The 17,741-nt window shown below is 36.4% G+C and overlaps 1 protein-coding gene across 22 annotated transcripts in view; it reads right to left on the bottom strand.

Annotated features, from left to right (window-relative positions):
- The window catches only part of LOC104085495 (pentatricopeptide repeat-containing protein At1g80550, mitochondrial), a 43,694-nt gene that overhangs the window by 3,660 nt on the left and 22,293 nt on the right, over nucleotides 1–17,741 (bottom strand). For 8 of the 22 annotated variants that reach the window (XM_070197474.1, XM_070197468.1, XM_070197465.1 and 5 more), the window contains 4 exons: nucleotides 7,404–10,674; nucleotides 6,466–6,565; nucleotides 3,685–5,905; nucleotides 2,661–2,741 (listed from right to left, as the gene is read on the bottom strand). In XM_070197474.1, coding sequence (XP_070053575.1) covers nucleotides 4,403–5,824 — 1,422 coding nt within the window. In that variant the 5' untranslated portion in view covers nucleotides 5,825–5,905; nucleotides 6,466–6,565; nucleotides 7,404–10,674 and the 3' untranslated portion in view covers nucleotides 2,661–2,741; nucleotides 3,685–4,402. The other 14 variants (XM_070197473.1, XM_070197463.1, XM_070197470.1 and 11 more) reach the window with 12 other exon arrangements.

The following is a 17,741-nucleotide window of genomic DNA, read 5'->3' as shown; positions in this document are numbered from 1 at the left end:
GAAAAGGGTCTTGTCGCTTTTCCTCCTTCACGCTCTTCACAACACTGCCACAAACAACCCATGCTAAACTCGCGCATCTGGAATGTCTGTAAATACAAACACATATAAAAGAGCTGGTTGGGTAGCTTTTCAACCTGGAAACTGATAAAGAGATTAAAGTGTAACATAAGAAGTAAAGGCTTATGAGCACCAGTACCATAAGCCTATACTTCAAATCATATTCTAATTGATCAGATCATTTGATCAAATTTTCTTGAGTGGGGCAGGCGTCCTAACCGATATGGTGTAAAATGTAAGGCAATCAACAAAGCAACAAATTAACAGAGAAGAGAGAGTTGACAGAAACTTGAGAAATAATTTGGCACCTTAAAACTTCCCCTGAGAATGAAAGCATGGGAAGCCATAGTACCAAAGTGTTAGATCATGAGAGTAGCATGAGAATTTTGTCTTCCATTTAAGCATGCAAAAGATCTGTATTTTGCATAATATTGGCATGAATGAGTTTAAATGGTGTGACGTGGTTAGTGAGGATTCATAAACCCGATCTCCACTTGGTTTGGACTGAGGCGTTGTTCTTGTTGTATTTATGCATGCTAAAGCTAGAGATAGCCTCCTGTGAGTGTTGTAAGTCAGTTTATGAATTCTCCCTGTGATAGTCATTGGGATGCAGTTGTCCGCATTATTCGATATATAAAATCGGCTCCAGGCAAAGGGTTACTCTTTGAGGATCGAGGTCATGAGCAGATCATTGGATACTCAGATGTTGATTGGGCAGGATCACCTTCTGATATACATTCTACGTCTGGATATTGTGTTTTAGTATGAGGAAATTTGGTGTCCTGGAAGAGCAAGAAACAGAATGTAGTTGCTCGGTCTAGTGCAGAAGCAGAATATCGAGCAATGGCTATGGCAACATGTGAGCTAGTCTGGACTAAACAATTGCTCAAGGAGTTGAAATTTGGTGAAATCAGTCGGATGGAACTTGTGTGTGATAATCAAGCTGCCCTTCATATTGCATCAAATCCGGTGTTCCATGAGAGAACTAAACACATTGAGATTGATTGTCACTTCGTCAGAGAAAAGATACTTTCAGGAGAGATTGCTACAAAGTTTGTGAGGTCGAATGATCAACTTGCAGATATTTTCACCAAGTCTCTCACTGGTCCTCGTATTGGTTATATATGTAACAAGCTCGGTACATATGATTTGTATGCATCGGCTTGAGGGGAGTGTTAGTTTACAGCATGTATATAGTGTAGTATTGTCCCACATTGGTAGAGGAGTAGTATGTCCTTGTATAGTATAGCTATAAATAAGGACCTCTTGTATTGTATTGTTCATCCAATATCAATAACATATTTTCTCCCGTACCTTCTCAAAGTACCAAAGTGTTAGATCATGAGAGTAGCATGAGAATTTTGTCTTCCATTTAAGCATGCAAAAGATCTGTATTTTGCATAATATTGGCATGAATGAGTTTAAATGGTGTGACGTGGTTAGTGAGGATTCATAAACCCGATCTCCACTTGGTTTGGACTGAGGCGTTGTTCTTGTTGTATTTATGCATGCTAAAGCTAGAGATAGCCTCCTATGAACTGTGGCACTACAATGAGACAAAGCAAACTGGAGAGGGTGGTCCTTGATTTGGGCCATGAATGTAAAATTCCAAAGATATATGTGGATCTAGGAAACGAAAAACCGGGTTTGATTCAACTATTTGAGTTAAACAGCATCAGAAAAAGAAAACGATCTACATCTAGGAATGATGAACATGATTTTGAGAATGAACAAAATTGATACGCGAAAGCAGATATAAAAATAAACAGGAGTTGACTTCTTTCTTCCTTTTCTTGGTACCACGAAAAGATCAGAGCAATATTTACTTTTAGAGGAACAAGGACAAAAACCTCTGGCCCAGACACCCCGGTTATAAAGAAAAGACTAAAATCTTGGACTAAATTTTATCCAGTTAGCATAGATACTACAAAGGTTGAAGTGAGATTCAAAGTTTAGAATTCCTCAACAAGGATAAAGGTGCATGAAAGCCATTTGATTTACATCACTAAATAGCATTGAATTTCTTAACTGGGCGAGCGTCCACTTTGTCTTTTGAGAAAGAGAATATCCAAAGTGTGATTAGTCGGGATTTCTAGAGGAAAATTCACAACTCCTTTGTTTATATACATAATGGTGCAGAAGGAAAAGACTCTTTCCTGGCGTTTACAACATAATTAGATGACAGGCCGGTCATTGCAACAATCGGAGTTAGAATAAGGTCGAAGGGGGGAAAAAAAATTAAAAATGCAAAAAACCTAACTCTTTTCACAAATGTACAGGTGATTTTAACTAAAGGTGTCATCTTTTTTCTTAGCAAAAGGTATCAAAACAAGTAAAGAAGATTCCAATATTCGAGACTAAAAATACCTATCAAAAATATATTTCGAGGCTCAGTAAGAGGGCAAGCAACACACCCATTGTATTATTTCAGTCCTTAGCTAAATTAGCTACTATAAGATTAAAAGAAAGAGGAATTACTGGTACCCGCCCCGAAATCCAAGTACAACCAACAAAAGAATAAGGAATTAAACACCATCTGTAATTCTTTTTTCAAAAGAAAAAACGTAGAGCACCAAGATATTTATTTCACATTAGAAGAATACCATTGAGCCCCAAATCAATGGGAGAAGTCGCTAGTCTCCTTCGGCGTATTAGGATGGTCAGCTGTCAAATTCCTCAGCAAACTTCAAAAGAAAAACGAGAGGACTGTCGGGTAGACGAAGCAGATATTTCTCTTCTTATATAATTGTGTGTACTTTGTGAAGAGGTTAAGAAAAATGACAAAATTGGTCCATTATGTTCGTGTAAGTTTAAAATAGTCCCTTAAATATATTTTTGAGTAATTTTGACCTATTTAAGTATGTCAAAAATAAATATTTTCATTTTTTGTCAAATATTTATCAAAATTTAACGGTTATATTTAACAAAAAATTATGAAGAAAAAAATTTAATTAGAAATATTATGAAAGTGTCATCAAGTCTTAGGATCTGTAAGCCAAAATTGCACCAAATACCATAACTGGACCAAAAATAATACTAGAAATTACACCATAATCATAAATATATCAAAAATTACCGTTAAATCTTTTTATTTTTACAGTTCCCATTAATTTTGACAACCAGATTTGTTAATTATTTGACGTTGACCGAAATTGTTCACTTGATAAATATAAAGTACTAATTAGCTTCCTCAGATCGCACTGAATATATTATTGTTAGTGTTGCCCTGTTTTATATATATATATAAACGGTACTATTTTAGACCTACCTTCAAACATGACCAGTTTTGTTATTTTGTCGTGGGAATTGCATTGCCTGCTTTTCATTTGTTATAATGCTCCCCTACTAATTTAAATTGTAAAAACTTCCCCACCATTCTCTGAAATCTTATATATTTTATCACAAAATTTTGTCACTTAAAAGAAAGGAGAAGTTTGGGATCTACTTATTTTTTAAGTTTACCACATCAAGCTATCTATATCTGCCTTCTAGTCCCATACCACTGTCGAACTTTGGCGTGCTTGTTGACTAAACAGTTTTACAAGTCGTTTTTAGTGAATGTACAGAACAACGTTGTCTACTTCTGCCTATTTGTCCCCGTTGTTTATCTAAAGTCGGCATGCTTACTGAAGTGGCATTTAGGAACAACGTTTCAAGCTATCATGTCGTTGAACCAGTCCAATGTGAAATCCTTGAAGTAGCTGTACTCTAACTCGACCTGCTTCTTAAAACTGATCATAAACAGAGAACTTTGAATACACGCATAAGACTAGTTTGTTGTATTAAAGAAATTACTTGTTGCCGAAAAAAAAAATTGATTCTTGTTATCCTTTCCTTTACAATAGAAACCCAAAATTGCCTCTATAAATACTAGTACTACTTATTGGTGCAAGACTTTCCAAGTTCCCCAATCAATACAGACAATGTGAAAAGAAGTCCGGTTCTTTTGAGATAGGTGTACATTGAAAAGAATCCTGAAGGATAGAGACCATGGTTTGATTCTTTCATTGCAGCAAGGTCAGATAACAATTCTAATTCTCTCTTCGCATGTTGTTTCTTTAACTTTTCATTCAACATACGGCAAAATGACTTGAGGTGTACAGAGAGCTGTCGCATTTAGATGCAGAAGACCTGATATAATCCAGCTACAAACACGTACGTTACCGAAACACATTCTGATATCTTCAAACAGCGCCAAGTGATGAGGCATCACTTCTGTGCTTTGTAGACACATACAAAAGGAGGACCGCCTACTGCCACAAAGCACAAGGATGACAAAGAACTGATGAAGTTTAACATGGGATTCTACATCTTAAAGTGCAGTCTCACGTGCATTCATAAAACATCAGCTGCCTCCATAGTCAGCACTAGTCAACTTTGTCCCCAGTTCTACCCTCGGCTTAGCTGAAAGGCCCCTTGCTAACATCTCTTCATCATATTTCCGTGCCATATCAACCATACCCTTTTGCACCAAAGCGTCAATTAATGCATTGTAAGCAGACACATCTGGACTCAACCCCTGATTTTCCATCTTTTCCCAAAGAATAAAGACCGGTCGAAGAAATCCCCATCTTCCAAATTTCCTCATAAGCATGACATAAGTGTCCATCCTGGGCCGCACTCCGCTTTCGATCATTCTATCAAACAACTTGAGAATCTCTCTGGGCTTCTCAAGGCATCCAAAAAAGCAGTTGTATGTAATGACATTAGGCTCACAACCCTTGCTAGGCATTTGATTAAGCAATCTATATGCGTCTTTGTACCTCCCATTTTCACACATAAGCTTGATGAGTGTGTTATATGTTGAAACATTTCGTTTGCACCCCAACTCAATCATCTCTTGACAAAGCTTAGCTGCTATATCAACACCATCTGAAATCCCAATAGCACGGATGACAATGTTATACGCGATCACATCCAAGTTAATTCCCTTCTTCTTCATTTCTTTGTATAATTTTACAGTTTTCCATGGTTTTCCGCTCTTGCATTGTACATCCATGTAAGTAGAGTACGAATATAGATCCTTTTGCACACCCCTTGTGTCCATCTCTTCCCAAAACTGTCTACACTTCCCCCACCAACTCAGTTTGAACCACCCACGAAGAAGCATATTACATATTTTTGTGTCCACTTTAAAGCAAGAATACTTCACATCATTCTTGTTCTTAGGGAAGCACAACTCTTCGGCCTCTATCACATGCTTATACTCACATAAAGCATCAATTAGATTTGAAAATGAAACTTGATCTTTTAAATTAAATTCCTCCGTCTTATCAAACGTATCAATTGCTTCTTTAACCATGTGAGCAGACACATAACGTTTGAACAACACCCGAAAAGTGGTGTGGTCAGGCGTGGAGGATACACTTCTCATTTTCTCAATCAAATTCCAAGCTGCATCAAATTCAAAAAACTTGCCAAGAATGTCAATAAGCTGGTTGCAAGTTTGGATGGTGTGGTGGAAGCCACACTGCTCCTCAGCCCAGTTGAAGAACTCTAAAGCTCTTCTCCAGTCATTGTTGTAACAAGAGAGCGTCTCTAGCACGATGGTGGGGTTTAGGGGTTCAAAGGAAGCACTTGTTGAACTGGTAGGAAGATTTAGAAGTGGGGATGAATGGGGGTCATCATAGTTGGGAAAGGGAGTGGGATTGGGGGGTTTGGAGGGAGGGGAGTGATAATCGTGATGGTGAAGCAAGTTTTCTAATTGGGTGAGAAGCAAAGAAGAAGGTAAGAAAGTTGAATATCGATAAATAACAAACGAAAGCATTCTAGAAGAGTAGGAACTGGTTTTCGAATATAATCTGCAGTAACTGTGTGGTTCTCAGGAGTGCAGGAGTTAATGATTGTCCTGTAATGTAAATTACAATGATAAAAAATGTTATATTAGTTTAGCATCACCACAGAAAGGATCTCTAAACGTTAAACATTTTGAATTTTTCCAGTATTCTGTAATGGAAGAGTGTATATTGGCAAATATTTGTTTGCTCTTGACTTATTATTGGTGTTTCTTTATAAATACTTGTAATGGGCAGTGTAATGATGTAATCAAAATTTCATTGTTTACATGTTGTCTTTCTTTTATTTACGTAATTTAGTTCGCCTTTTATTTTCTGCTTATATATATGGCTGTATATACTTTTCATCATTTCCATAAGGTTCTTCGAACATGTTTGACTAAGACATTTGTTTTATTTAGTTTTACATTTTTCAACACATAAACAAGTACTTGAATTCCAAACTATACTGTAATGCACAATTTCCAATAAAACAAAAACTCAACTGAATCCCATCTCGATCTCAACTCAATTCACAAATCACAAATCATTCATGATCACATAAAAACCATCTCTTAACACATTTCACATCCCTTGTTATGATAATTTGATTTAAGGACAAAAGGAAACTTACCAATTTACTGAAAAAATTGATGGACAACAACACAGAAGTAATTGCAGCCACTAGACCCCAGCCAGTTAGAGTTGAGGGGCTTTTGACTCTTCTTTTGTTTCTGCAAAGTAAAAAATAAGCCTCAATGCATTGACACTACCAACCAAGAAACAAAAGGAAATTTCCTGATTCAATTTACCAAACCAACGTAATACAATTTCAAGTTAGCAATTCCCCAATTCATTCCCCCACCCACCCCAAACACACACACAAAAAAACTACTAAACTTGAATATATTGTAGAACTTAACTTAAAGAACAGCCCAGTTTAGCATAGATAATTCACTGTAAACTAATTTCTCAAGTTGGTAAATTTTATAATACCTATCGTTTTAAAAAAAATTAGAACTTTTAAAACCATAATGGAGCTGCAATCACCTCTCTCTTATTATAAGATTTCAATTTGGTTATCATAACCAATGGCGGATCCAAGATATCAAAGTCATGGGTGCTCGTTGGAAAGAGTTGCGAAAGAAGACGGTAGAAGAATTTAGCTATGGGTGCTCACTCAGTAGTTATCTAAATTTTTTGCTAGTTGCCTACGTAAATATACTAAATCTGGGTAAAGAAAATGGGTGCTTGAAGCACCCACAACTCTTCATGTGTATCCACCACTGATCATAACCTAATATATTTGATAAATTAAAGAAAAAAACATGTACGGACAATATTAATTGAAAGCTAATATTCTACAGGATATTTTTTCAAAACAGAAAATAATTAGTACTCAGCTTATGAAGTAATAATCTTAAGATGTACTTACCAAAAAAACAATAATACTCCTAATAACTTTAAGATGTGCAATTGAATTACATTGTTCTAAAATGTGAAATGGAGTCCGCTTATAAACGCTTAAACTAGTTTCGTTTTTCAATTGTAGCAGACTAACATTATACATACATGAGTTTTCAGGCTTCAATAGATATAACTGAATGAATAGCTATATTAGAGATATACTGGCCAATGGCTCAAACTCTCAATCCTTTGCAAGATCATAGCATCTTGTTCACCAACTCAAAACATGAAATTGTAATATAAATGTTGAGATGCAGCCATGGAAGCTTCTAGGTCGAGAGAGAAGAGAGAAACAGAGAAGAGGAAGAGAAATTCATTTTTTCCTCTTTATACAACTAACTCCAACTAACTGACTACTAACCCACATAATTAACTGAGGTTAACACCAGCTAATTATCTAACTAACCCACGTCATTATTCCTCTTAACACTCCCCCTCAAGCTGTGTAGTGAGAAGAGATTGAACACTCCCAGCTTGGACAATAAGAAATCATGTTGTGATTTACTTAGTCCTTTTGTGAGAATGTCAGTTAGCTGCAGGTTTGATGGTACATGAACTGTTTGAATAAGACCCTCATGCACCTTCTCTTTGATGAAGTGACAATCAATTTCTATGTGCTTAGTGCGCTCATGACATATGGGATTTGCTGCTATTTGAATTGCTGCCTTACTGTCACAGAATAGCTTTACTGGCACTTCTACATCAAAATTCAGCTCCTTGAACAATCCTACTAACCAGACTATCTCTGCCACAGCATTTGCCATGCTTCTATACTCTGCCTCTGCTGAGCTCCTTGAAATGGTGTTCTGCTTCTTTGATTTCCAAGAGATCAAAGAATCTCCCAGCTTCACTACAAAACCACTAACTGACTTCCTTGTCATTGGACAAGTTGCCCAATCGGCATCACAATGCACTGTGAGTTGTGATGAAACCTCAGCTGATAATAGTATGCCCAACCCTGGTGCATTCTTTAGATACCTTACCACCATTAGAGCTCCTTCCATGTGGGATTTCTTTGGTTTGTGCATGAATTGACTCAAATTCTGCACAGCATAAGCTATGTCTGGTCTAGTCATTGTAAGGTATAGCAGCTTTCCTACCAGCTGCTGATAACTGGTAGGATCAGGTAACACAGTTCATCCTGATAGGTACTACTGGTTGCTCCTTCATCAAACTCCACACTAGTAAGCCTTTGATTCACCTCTAATGGTATGCCTGCTAGCTTAGATCCGGCTAGACCAAGATCACTGATCAAGTCAAGAGCAAACTTCCTTTGACATACTAGAATTCCCTGCTTACTTCTAGCAATTTCAAGACCAAGGAAGTACTTCATCTCCCCCAGGTCCTTGATCTTGAAATGTTGTTGCAACATGAGTTTAGTAGCCTCTATCATGGTGGGATTAGATCCAGTGATCAGAAGATCATCAACATACACTAGCACAAGGACCTGATCATGAGCAGAGTGCTTAGTAAAGAGAGAATAATCATGCAGACTTTGGATAAAACCTGAGGCAGTTAAGGCTTCACAGAGTTTGAGATTCCATTGCCTAGAGGCTTGCTTGAGCCCATAGAGTGATTTTTGAAGCTTGCATACCTGAGAGGACTCCCCCTAGCTAACAAGGCCAGGTGGCGGAATCATATAGACATCCTCCACCAAATCTCCTTGCAAGAAGGCATTGAAAACATCCATCTGATGGAGCTTCCATCCATGCATGGCAGCTAGAGATAATACTGCTCGTACAGTCACCATCTTGATCACAGGAGAGAAGATTTCCTGATAATCTAGGCCTTCCTGTTGCGTGTAGCCCTTGGCCACCAGCCTTGCCTTGTACCTTTCCACCTCTCCTTGTGCATTATACTTGACTTTAAAAACCCACTTGCAGCCTATTGCCCTTTTTTCTGCTGGCAGATCCGCCAAGCACAAGTGTTGTTGTCATTTAGGGCCTTCAATTCTTGATCCATAGCCTCAATCCACTTAGGATCATGTATGGCCTCAGCATAAGAAGTTGGCTCTTTAACTGCTGCAAAATTGCACACTGACTTGAAGTAGGAGTCTGACAAAGAAGTATAAGACATATACGAGGAAATAGGATACATGGAAGCTGAGCTTGCAGTAGAGGTTCCAGAAGACTTTCCTGTAGGCACTTGATGCACAAAGCCATAAAGTCAACCTGGTGTTTTAGAAGGTCTGGAGGATCTCCTGACTACAACACGTGATGCATCAGTGTCTGTAATGCTTGTTGTAGGTGTAGTAGCTGGTGATTCTATAGGACCAGCTGGCTCACTATGTACTGAAGCAGGATGAGTCCCTGGTGAGCATTCAACTTGTGCATTGTCTGTGGTAGGAATGGACACAAAAAATTCTGCATCTGATGCTTGAGATGAAGGAACTGGTTCAAATGTGCCCCTTGTAGCAGGAGACCTAAAAGGAAATACATTCTCCCAGAACACAACATCCCTGCTAACAAACATAATATGGTTGGTTAGACTATAGAGTTTGTAGCCTTTCTGAGTAGAAGAATACCCCAGGTGTACTGCCTTTTCTGCTCTGGCATCAAATTTGTCGGTGTTGGCACCTGTTCTAGTTGCATAACATAAGCAACCAAGGACCCTTAGATGTTGAAGATTAGGTTTCCTGCCATAAAACACTTCAAATGGAGATTTTCCGGACAATGCAGTAGAAGGAATTCTGTTAATAAGATATACAACACTCTGCACACATAGTCCCCAGAACCTCAAGGGAATGCTTCCTTGAAATCTGATTGACTTCTAAGATTTGCCTATGTTTCCTCTCCACCACTCCATTCTGCTGGGATGTATGAACACAAAAACTTTGGTGAATGATCCCTGCTGAACTAAAAATATCATGGCAATGAGTATTAAAAAACTATGTACCATTGTCACTCCTAAAGACCTTGAGAGTTTTACCAAACTGAGTTTTTATTAAGATCAGAAAATCCTTCATTACAATTGAGACATCACTTTTGAGCTTTAACAAAAAAATCCAAACAGGTCTACTATGATCATCTACTAGAGTTAGGAAGTATCTATTCCCATCATAAATGGGAACTCTATAAGGTCCCCATACATCACCATGTACTAAATCAAAAGAACATGTTGCTCTACCAGTGCTATGTGAAAATGGTAGCCTAGTTTGTTTGGCAAGAGGACAAATTGAGCATTTGCTGCTGCTACTTTTATTATACTGCTTCACTATATGCATCTACTTCAATATTTTGTGAGGGAGCCAAGTCTCTTCATCACTTCTCACATGTAGTACTACTGAGTGAGCCATCTTGTTGCTTTGTTTGTGATCCCAGTAGTAAAGTTCATTGAGAAGTCTACCAGTCCCCGTCACCTTCCCAGTGTGAAGGTCCTGCATGAGACAAAAATCAGGAAAGAATGCCATACAACAATTCAGTTCTTTAGTGAGCTTAGAGACTGAAAGAAGGTTGTATTTAAAGCCAGGCACACAAAGAACTCCTGAGATTTCCCCTTGGTTCAGTTTACATTTACCAACATGAGCTATTGGGAGCTGAGATCCATTTGGCAAGTGTACTGTACCTGACTCACTATCAGGTGTATGCTTTTCAGACATCATCTTAGAACTAGAAACCATATGATCAGTGGCTCCTGTATCAACTATCCATTCAGGATTAATGCAAGTGACCATAAATGATCTAATGATACCTGCCATGTTAGCTGTTGAAGCCGATGAGGTATTATCTTTGGTTAGCATTCTGAGTAACTGGTTGTATTGTTCTGGTGCAAAAGACATAGGTCTATGTCTTGCTCCTCCTACTGTTGCATCTTGGCCAGTATGATGTCCTCCAGTGTTAGTGTTGATTCCTCTTGCTGTTACATTGTATGTATCAAAGTGAGTGTGGCCTTGAGGTTGAGTAGGGTAAGCTGCTACAGAACCAGATGTGTTATTAGATTCACCAAAACAATTTGTCTCCTTAGGTCCACCATAATTCGCAGCATTAGATCCACCATAGCTCACAGCATTAGCCCCTTGCTTTCTCCTCCCTTTAAAATCAGGTGGATAACCAATGAGCTGGTAGCAATTTTCCTTGTTGTGGCCTTTCATCTGACAATGCTCACACTGAACAATGTTGTGGCTCCTGTCATTGTAGCTTCTCCTGGGCTTTTGCTGCGAATTCTTAGCAGTCCATAAGGCAGTAATATCGTTTCCCTCTCCAGGACTGATGAGGCTCTGAGTAGAATTTGATCTCTGTGTCTCATCCTCTATGATCAAAGCATAAGCCTGGTTCAAAGTAGGCTCAGTGGTCTTCATCAGTATCTGTCTCCTTGCTTGAGCATAGGAATCATTCAATCCTCCTAAAAATTGAAGCAATCTCTGTTGGTGAAGATGCTCAACATAGTCTTTTGACTTCTCACATCCACAACTAGGAGTAGGAGCCATAACATCAAATTCATCCCAAAGTTCCTTCAATTTTGTGAAGTAAACTGAAACAGAATCAGTTCCTTGCGAAATCGTTGCAATCGCACGATGCAACTGATAGATCCTCATACGATTGACCTTATCGAATCGCTCTTGTAGATCCTTCCACACCAAATGTGCATTCGAAGCATAAACAACTCCACTCAACAAATGTGGAGATACCGTGTTCATGATCCAAGATAGGACAATTGCATTGCATGTCTCCCAATCCACATGCAATACAGTAGGAAATGATTCCTTAACACATGCACCAGTAACAAACCCTAGTTTTCGCTTGGCTTGGAGTGCAATTCTCATCGACCTTCCCCACAACCCATAATTCTCGGATCCTTGGAGCTGAACCGGAATTAAAACAGAGCTTGGAGTGTCCGATGGATGCACAAACAAAGGATCAGTATGATCTATCTTAATTGCCGCCATTGTTGACGTCGAAGAATCCGTCATTGTTCAATCAAAATGAATGAGAAACAAAATTCGACCTAGCGACTACAGAGAATGAGAAACAATTGACTTACAGTCACGAGAGCGTGGAATGCGTGATCAATTTGTTGCCATGGCTCTGATACCATGTTGAGATGCAGCCATGGAAGCTTCTAGGTCGAGAGAGAAGAGAGAAACAGAGAAGAGGAAGAGAAATTCATTTTTTCCACTATATCTGCTATGTACTGTACACATACATTTATACAACTAACTCCAACTAACTGACTACTAACCCACATAATAAATTGAGGTTAACACTAGCTAATTATCTAACTAACCCACGTCATTATTCCTCTTAACAATAAAACATGTGATTTTTGCATCAAGGATGAAGACTAATAGTGTTAATTAGCACATTTCGGGATGCAACGAGCTGCAGTGTCTTCTTAAAATACGCATAGAACTAAATTAAGAACCAAAAAGACTGAGTTGGTAAATAGCTCAAATAGGTAAATCACATAGAAAACGCTATGCAGGTTATATAAGAGAGCAAAATCAAATAAAATGGAGCTATACCTTGCCTCAAGTCGGGATACAACAGTCGAAGGCAACGAAGCTGTTCCAGTTCTGAATACGAAGAGAGAAATCGGCAGCGCGAAGGAAAATACTAGAGAGAATAAGCTAGGGTTTAAACTAAGAAGAATCAATCAGAACAACAAAGAATTGAAAAAAGAGAACCCCCAAAATTCTTTCTTGGACAGTTGCGAATCATTGGGCTATTTATAAGTTGCAGTTTGCATTTTGAGAAATTGCTCAAATGCGATTTAATTTCATATTTATAAATTGCATTTGAAATGCAAGTTAAGCTAATGACATCTCCTAAACCGTCTATTATTTCAGTTAACTTAGAAATACGGTGTTTATGGTTCGTTTTGGATCGATTTTTTCTTAAAAAGAAACCAAACTAAGTAAGTCGGTTCTTAAAATGTTGAAATTAAACCAAACCAATTAAGTTGGTTTTTTAGCGATTCGGTTTTTGTTGATTTTTATCGGTTTTTGGTTTTTTCGGTTATTTGTCGGGTTTTTAGTTAAATATGAGACATACACTACCAAATACATATTCCGGCGACTACATTTTCAACGTAACACTATCAAATCAATTGTTCTTTGAGAAATCTATCATTTACCATGATATATTGATGATAATTGAATCAAATAGTGATGAATAATTTAAGTACTCAATTAAAAATCGATTATTTTTAACATGAAATAATTCTTGTACTTAGCAAAAGCAAACTACCAATCAAACTAGAATGTAAAGGAAAAGAATTAGATTATTGTAATAGCAAAAAACTAGACTGAAAATACAAACGACTAATATGTACTATAACATTTTAGAAACTTTATATAAAAATATACATATTTATATATATGTGTGTAATAATAAGTTTAAATAGCTACTTCTATAATCGGGTTGGTCGGTTTTTTCGGTTATTTTTTATTAAAACCAAAACCAAATCAAATTTGATCGATTTTTAAAATTCAAAACCAAAACCAAACCAAAACCTAAAAAGTATCGGTTTTTTGATCGGTTTGGTTCGGTTTTCGGTTTGGTTCGGTTTTTCGGGTTTTTATAAACACTCCTACTTAGAACACATGTAAATAATTTTTCACTCATGCATTATACATATTTTGAATTTTCACAAATATTACACATTAATGAAATTTTCCGGCTAAAATTACATATTTTAGGAAAGAATTACTTCAATATGATCCTATGTCTTGCTAAATAACAAAAATAGTCTGTTGATCTAAAATAATTCATTAAATATACTAATTAGCGGTTTTTATCCGTTAATTCACAAAATGTGAAAAATTTCTTAATTTAATAAACTCCAACTATTAAATTTTACGGGATGATGAAACAATAAAGTTCTTTATTTTATTAAAAATATCAAATTATGAGTAAGAGTTAATTATGAAGTTTTAAAAATTAATTATAATTACAGTTTTATCTAAAATAGAATGCACTTAATGGTTAATAAAACATCAACATTTGTGTTGAAGATGTGCTTTTATGATAGTATAACTTAAGATAAATAGGTTACATACATCTCGAGGAAATTACCTGTTAATATTTGTTTGCTTTTAATGAAATTTTAACCAACAACAACATACTCAGTATAATCTCACTAGTGGGGTATGGAGAGGGTATTGTGTACGCAGACCTTACCCCTACCAGGAGAGGTAGAGAGACGGTTTCCTATAGACACTCGGCTCAAGATAAGGTGGAAAAAAAGAAAAGGAAAAAAAGAAGAAGAACAAAGAGGGGGGAGAAAGAAAGACGAGGGAGACAAAAGACGATAAGAAAAACAAGGAAAAAAGATAGCATCAGATAGTAACAATGAAATTTTAACCATGAACTTTAATATTTACACTCAGATACACTTTAGCGGATATAATTATTTGCTTATTAGGATATTATCATTAAATTTGAGTAGATTAATCAAAATAATTTGTTTTCTCAATAATTAGAGTGGATTGTCTAAGCTTTTATGTCCTGATCAATGCTACTCCACAAAGTATTGGGAACGTATCCATAATGAAGCGCACCAAAATAATTTATTTATTTATTTGGTATTTAAACATTTAGTATTAACCACTAATGTAAACGTATCCAAAGCTTTTTTGTTTTCTTTCAATTCTCAGCATGTTTTGGTTATAGCAACCTTGTTTCATAAAGTCAGGTTGATCAAATTTAGTCCTCTGCAGTCCTAGGTGAACACTAACTATTTTGGTATTTCGCTTATTACAGGAAAAAAATAGTAAATATTTCCAAAAGACTTAAACACATTTTGAAAACAAATACTATTATCATCACTAAACAAATTTAAAACAGCAGAGTGGAACTTGAAAGTTCTTTTCGTCCTCGCCTCTTGAGAACTTTAAAGAAGTGTGCACTATTTTGACACCTACTTTCAAAATTTTAGGGGCCTATATGATTACAATTAATAATATTATATCGTAGATTATGATTAAGTAATAAATTATAATAATAGTATACATACATATATATATATATATTAAATTTAATTGGGAAAAGGGCCAAATATACCCTTTACTTTCATATATTGTCTACATTTAACATCTGTTATACTATCGGGCCAAATTTACCCCTACAATCAGCAAACTTTTAAAAATACCCCTTTATCTGTTAAGTAATCCAAAATCTCCCATTTTTTTAATTTAAATCACTTGTTGTTCTTATTGTTCCATTATTTTCAAAAATTACTATTGATGTGAATGCTAAAGTTACTAGACTATACAAATTATTCATAATTGTTTTTTAATTACCAATGAACCAATTTCTCTTCTTGTAATAAATAAAATTGGTTTAGAATTTTATTTATTTTTCAATCATATACACACAGTAGAATTTAGTGGGTCTATTTATTGTGTATTATGTGCAGCTGATCATCATGTATGTACATGTATATTCAAATATATTTTGTCATTGCTTGGTTAGTATAGAGTTCGATCGACTAACTTAAGAGTGCACAATGTGTAGACATTTAATTAAAGCAAAGTTGAATTAAACAATGTAAAGCCTCCGAGGAACTTCAACTTCAATCACTAATTCTTGCAAAGTCTCCATGGATCTGGTGCAATGAATTCATTAAAATTGGGATGTTGTAAATACTTTTAGAATTTAGAAAAGATACCTAATTTAGATTTTTCAATTTACTATACTTTGTTTATTCGGCTGTATTATTTAATATTTTTTTCTCTAATTTATAAAGCAGGTAAATGCCAATTATTTCAAAAATAGTGGACCAAGAAGAACAACAAGATATTTAAATAAAAGGAATTTGGAAAATTTTGGATTACTTAACAGATCAAGGGGTATTTTTAAAAGTTTGTTGATTGTAGAGGTAAATTTATCCCGATAGTATAACGGTAGGGTAAATTTGGGCCGATACTATAATGGAGGTTAAATATATACAATACATAAAAGTAGAGGGGTATATCTGGCCTTTTTCCCAATTTAATTAGTAATGTTAATACATAATATATGTGAATGATATATATCATGTATAATATAAATATTTAAGTGTGTGGAAGTTATTAAAAAAAATGTGCAGTATATTGACACTTGGTTTTGTCAAACTTTCACGTATGGGTTAGAGTGAGAAGCTCTCCCTTCTCTCTACAAAATTTGTTTTTCCTTTTCTAAAACACTAACCAAACTACACCATGAAAATGACCACCACCAACTCTCCGCCCGAACCACCTAATTTGGGTATCATGCACATTGTTCCTCCCACGACACACAACAATCTATCCACGGACGCAAAATAATCCTTCAAGCGCACACTGCTTTCACACAACCAATTCCACCATTTACAGAGCACTTGTCACACAACTCACTCACACGTTGATTTCTCCGATGAAGCCACAAACGACTACCAACATGATACCTTTATCCCTTTAACGTCCTCTGATAAAACTAGACTATATTCTCCTTGGAAATGGCCAGTGATAGTCAAAGTATTTGGTAGAAAAGTGGAACATCAAACATTACGTACCAAATTACGTACATTATGGCAACTTACAGAAGAATTACCAATAATCTATTTGGGATCAGACTTCTTCCTCATAAAATTCCAAAATGAAGAAAATATGAACAAAGCACTCTATGAAGGACCTTGGTTTATATTTAATCATTTCCTTTCAGTACGCAAATGGGAACCAAAATTCATCGCCTCCAATACACAACTCACTTATTCAGCAATTTGGATACCATTACCTGAGTTACCTACCGAGTTCTATGATTTTTACATCCTACAAATAGTTGGATCCAAAATTGGTATCCTTCTAAAGATTGATACTTGTACGTCGGCTACCGCTAGGGGAAGATATGCAAGAATATGTATTGAAGTACCGTTGGGACAACCATTGAAAATATATATTTTTATTGGTATGCACAGACAACAAATTCTATACGAAGGTCTTAACATGTTATGCACCATATGTGGAAGGTTTGGTCACAACAAAATACTATGCACGTTTAAAACAATACCTAGAGAACCAAGTACACTCCACGCTCACCCAACTCCTCCCACAGGTTCCAAGACTGTTACTCAGTTACTTCAAGCAAAGGAACACCCTCATCAGCAATCAACAACCACCAGAGAATAGAAAACAATAAGTTTTTCATCAAAAAATAAATACAAAAGCTCGTCTCGCGGGAAAGGCCCCATGCCTTCACGTAACAGATAGCCATCAATCACGAACTACTCAACACACATCGATGTTATGCCGGCTATTACATTGTACCCTACAGGTACGTCCTTAAACGAGCAACCCTCAAACATTGCTCCCTCAACCAAAGGAAAAGACATTGCAGACATGTTGACACTCCGATGGATCCGAATTCTAAACTTATGCCAGGACAGGGGAAGCCGCTTAGCGATCCTGCAAGCTATAGGCGGCTGGTTGGAAAATTAAATTATCTCACAGTGACTAGACCCGACATTTCTTATCCTGTGAGTGTTGTA

This window comes from Nicotiana tomentosiformis, chromosome 3 (assembly GCF_000390325.3).
Source record: "Nicotiana tomentosiformis chromosome 3, ASM39032v3, whole genome shotgun sequence".
NCBI lineage: Eukaryota > Viridiplantae > Streptophyta > Magnoliopsida > Solanales > Solanaceae > Nicotiana > Nicotiana tomentosiformis.
The sequence above is the reverse complement of the archived record's forward strand: the minus strand, read 5'-3'. Positions and strand labels throughout refer to the sequence as shown.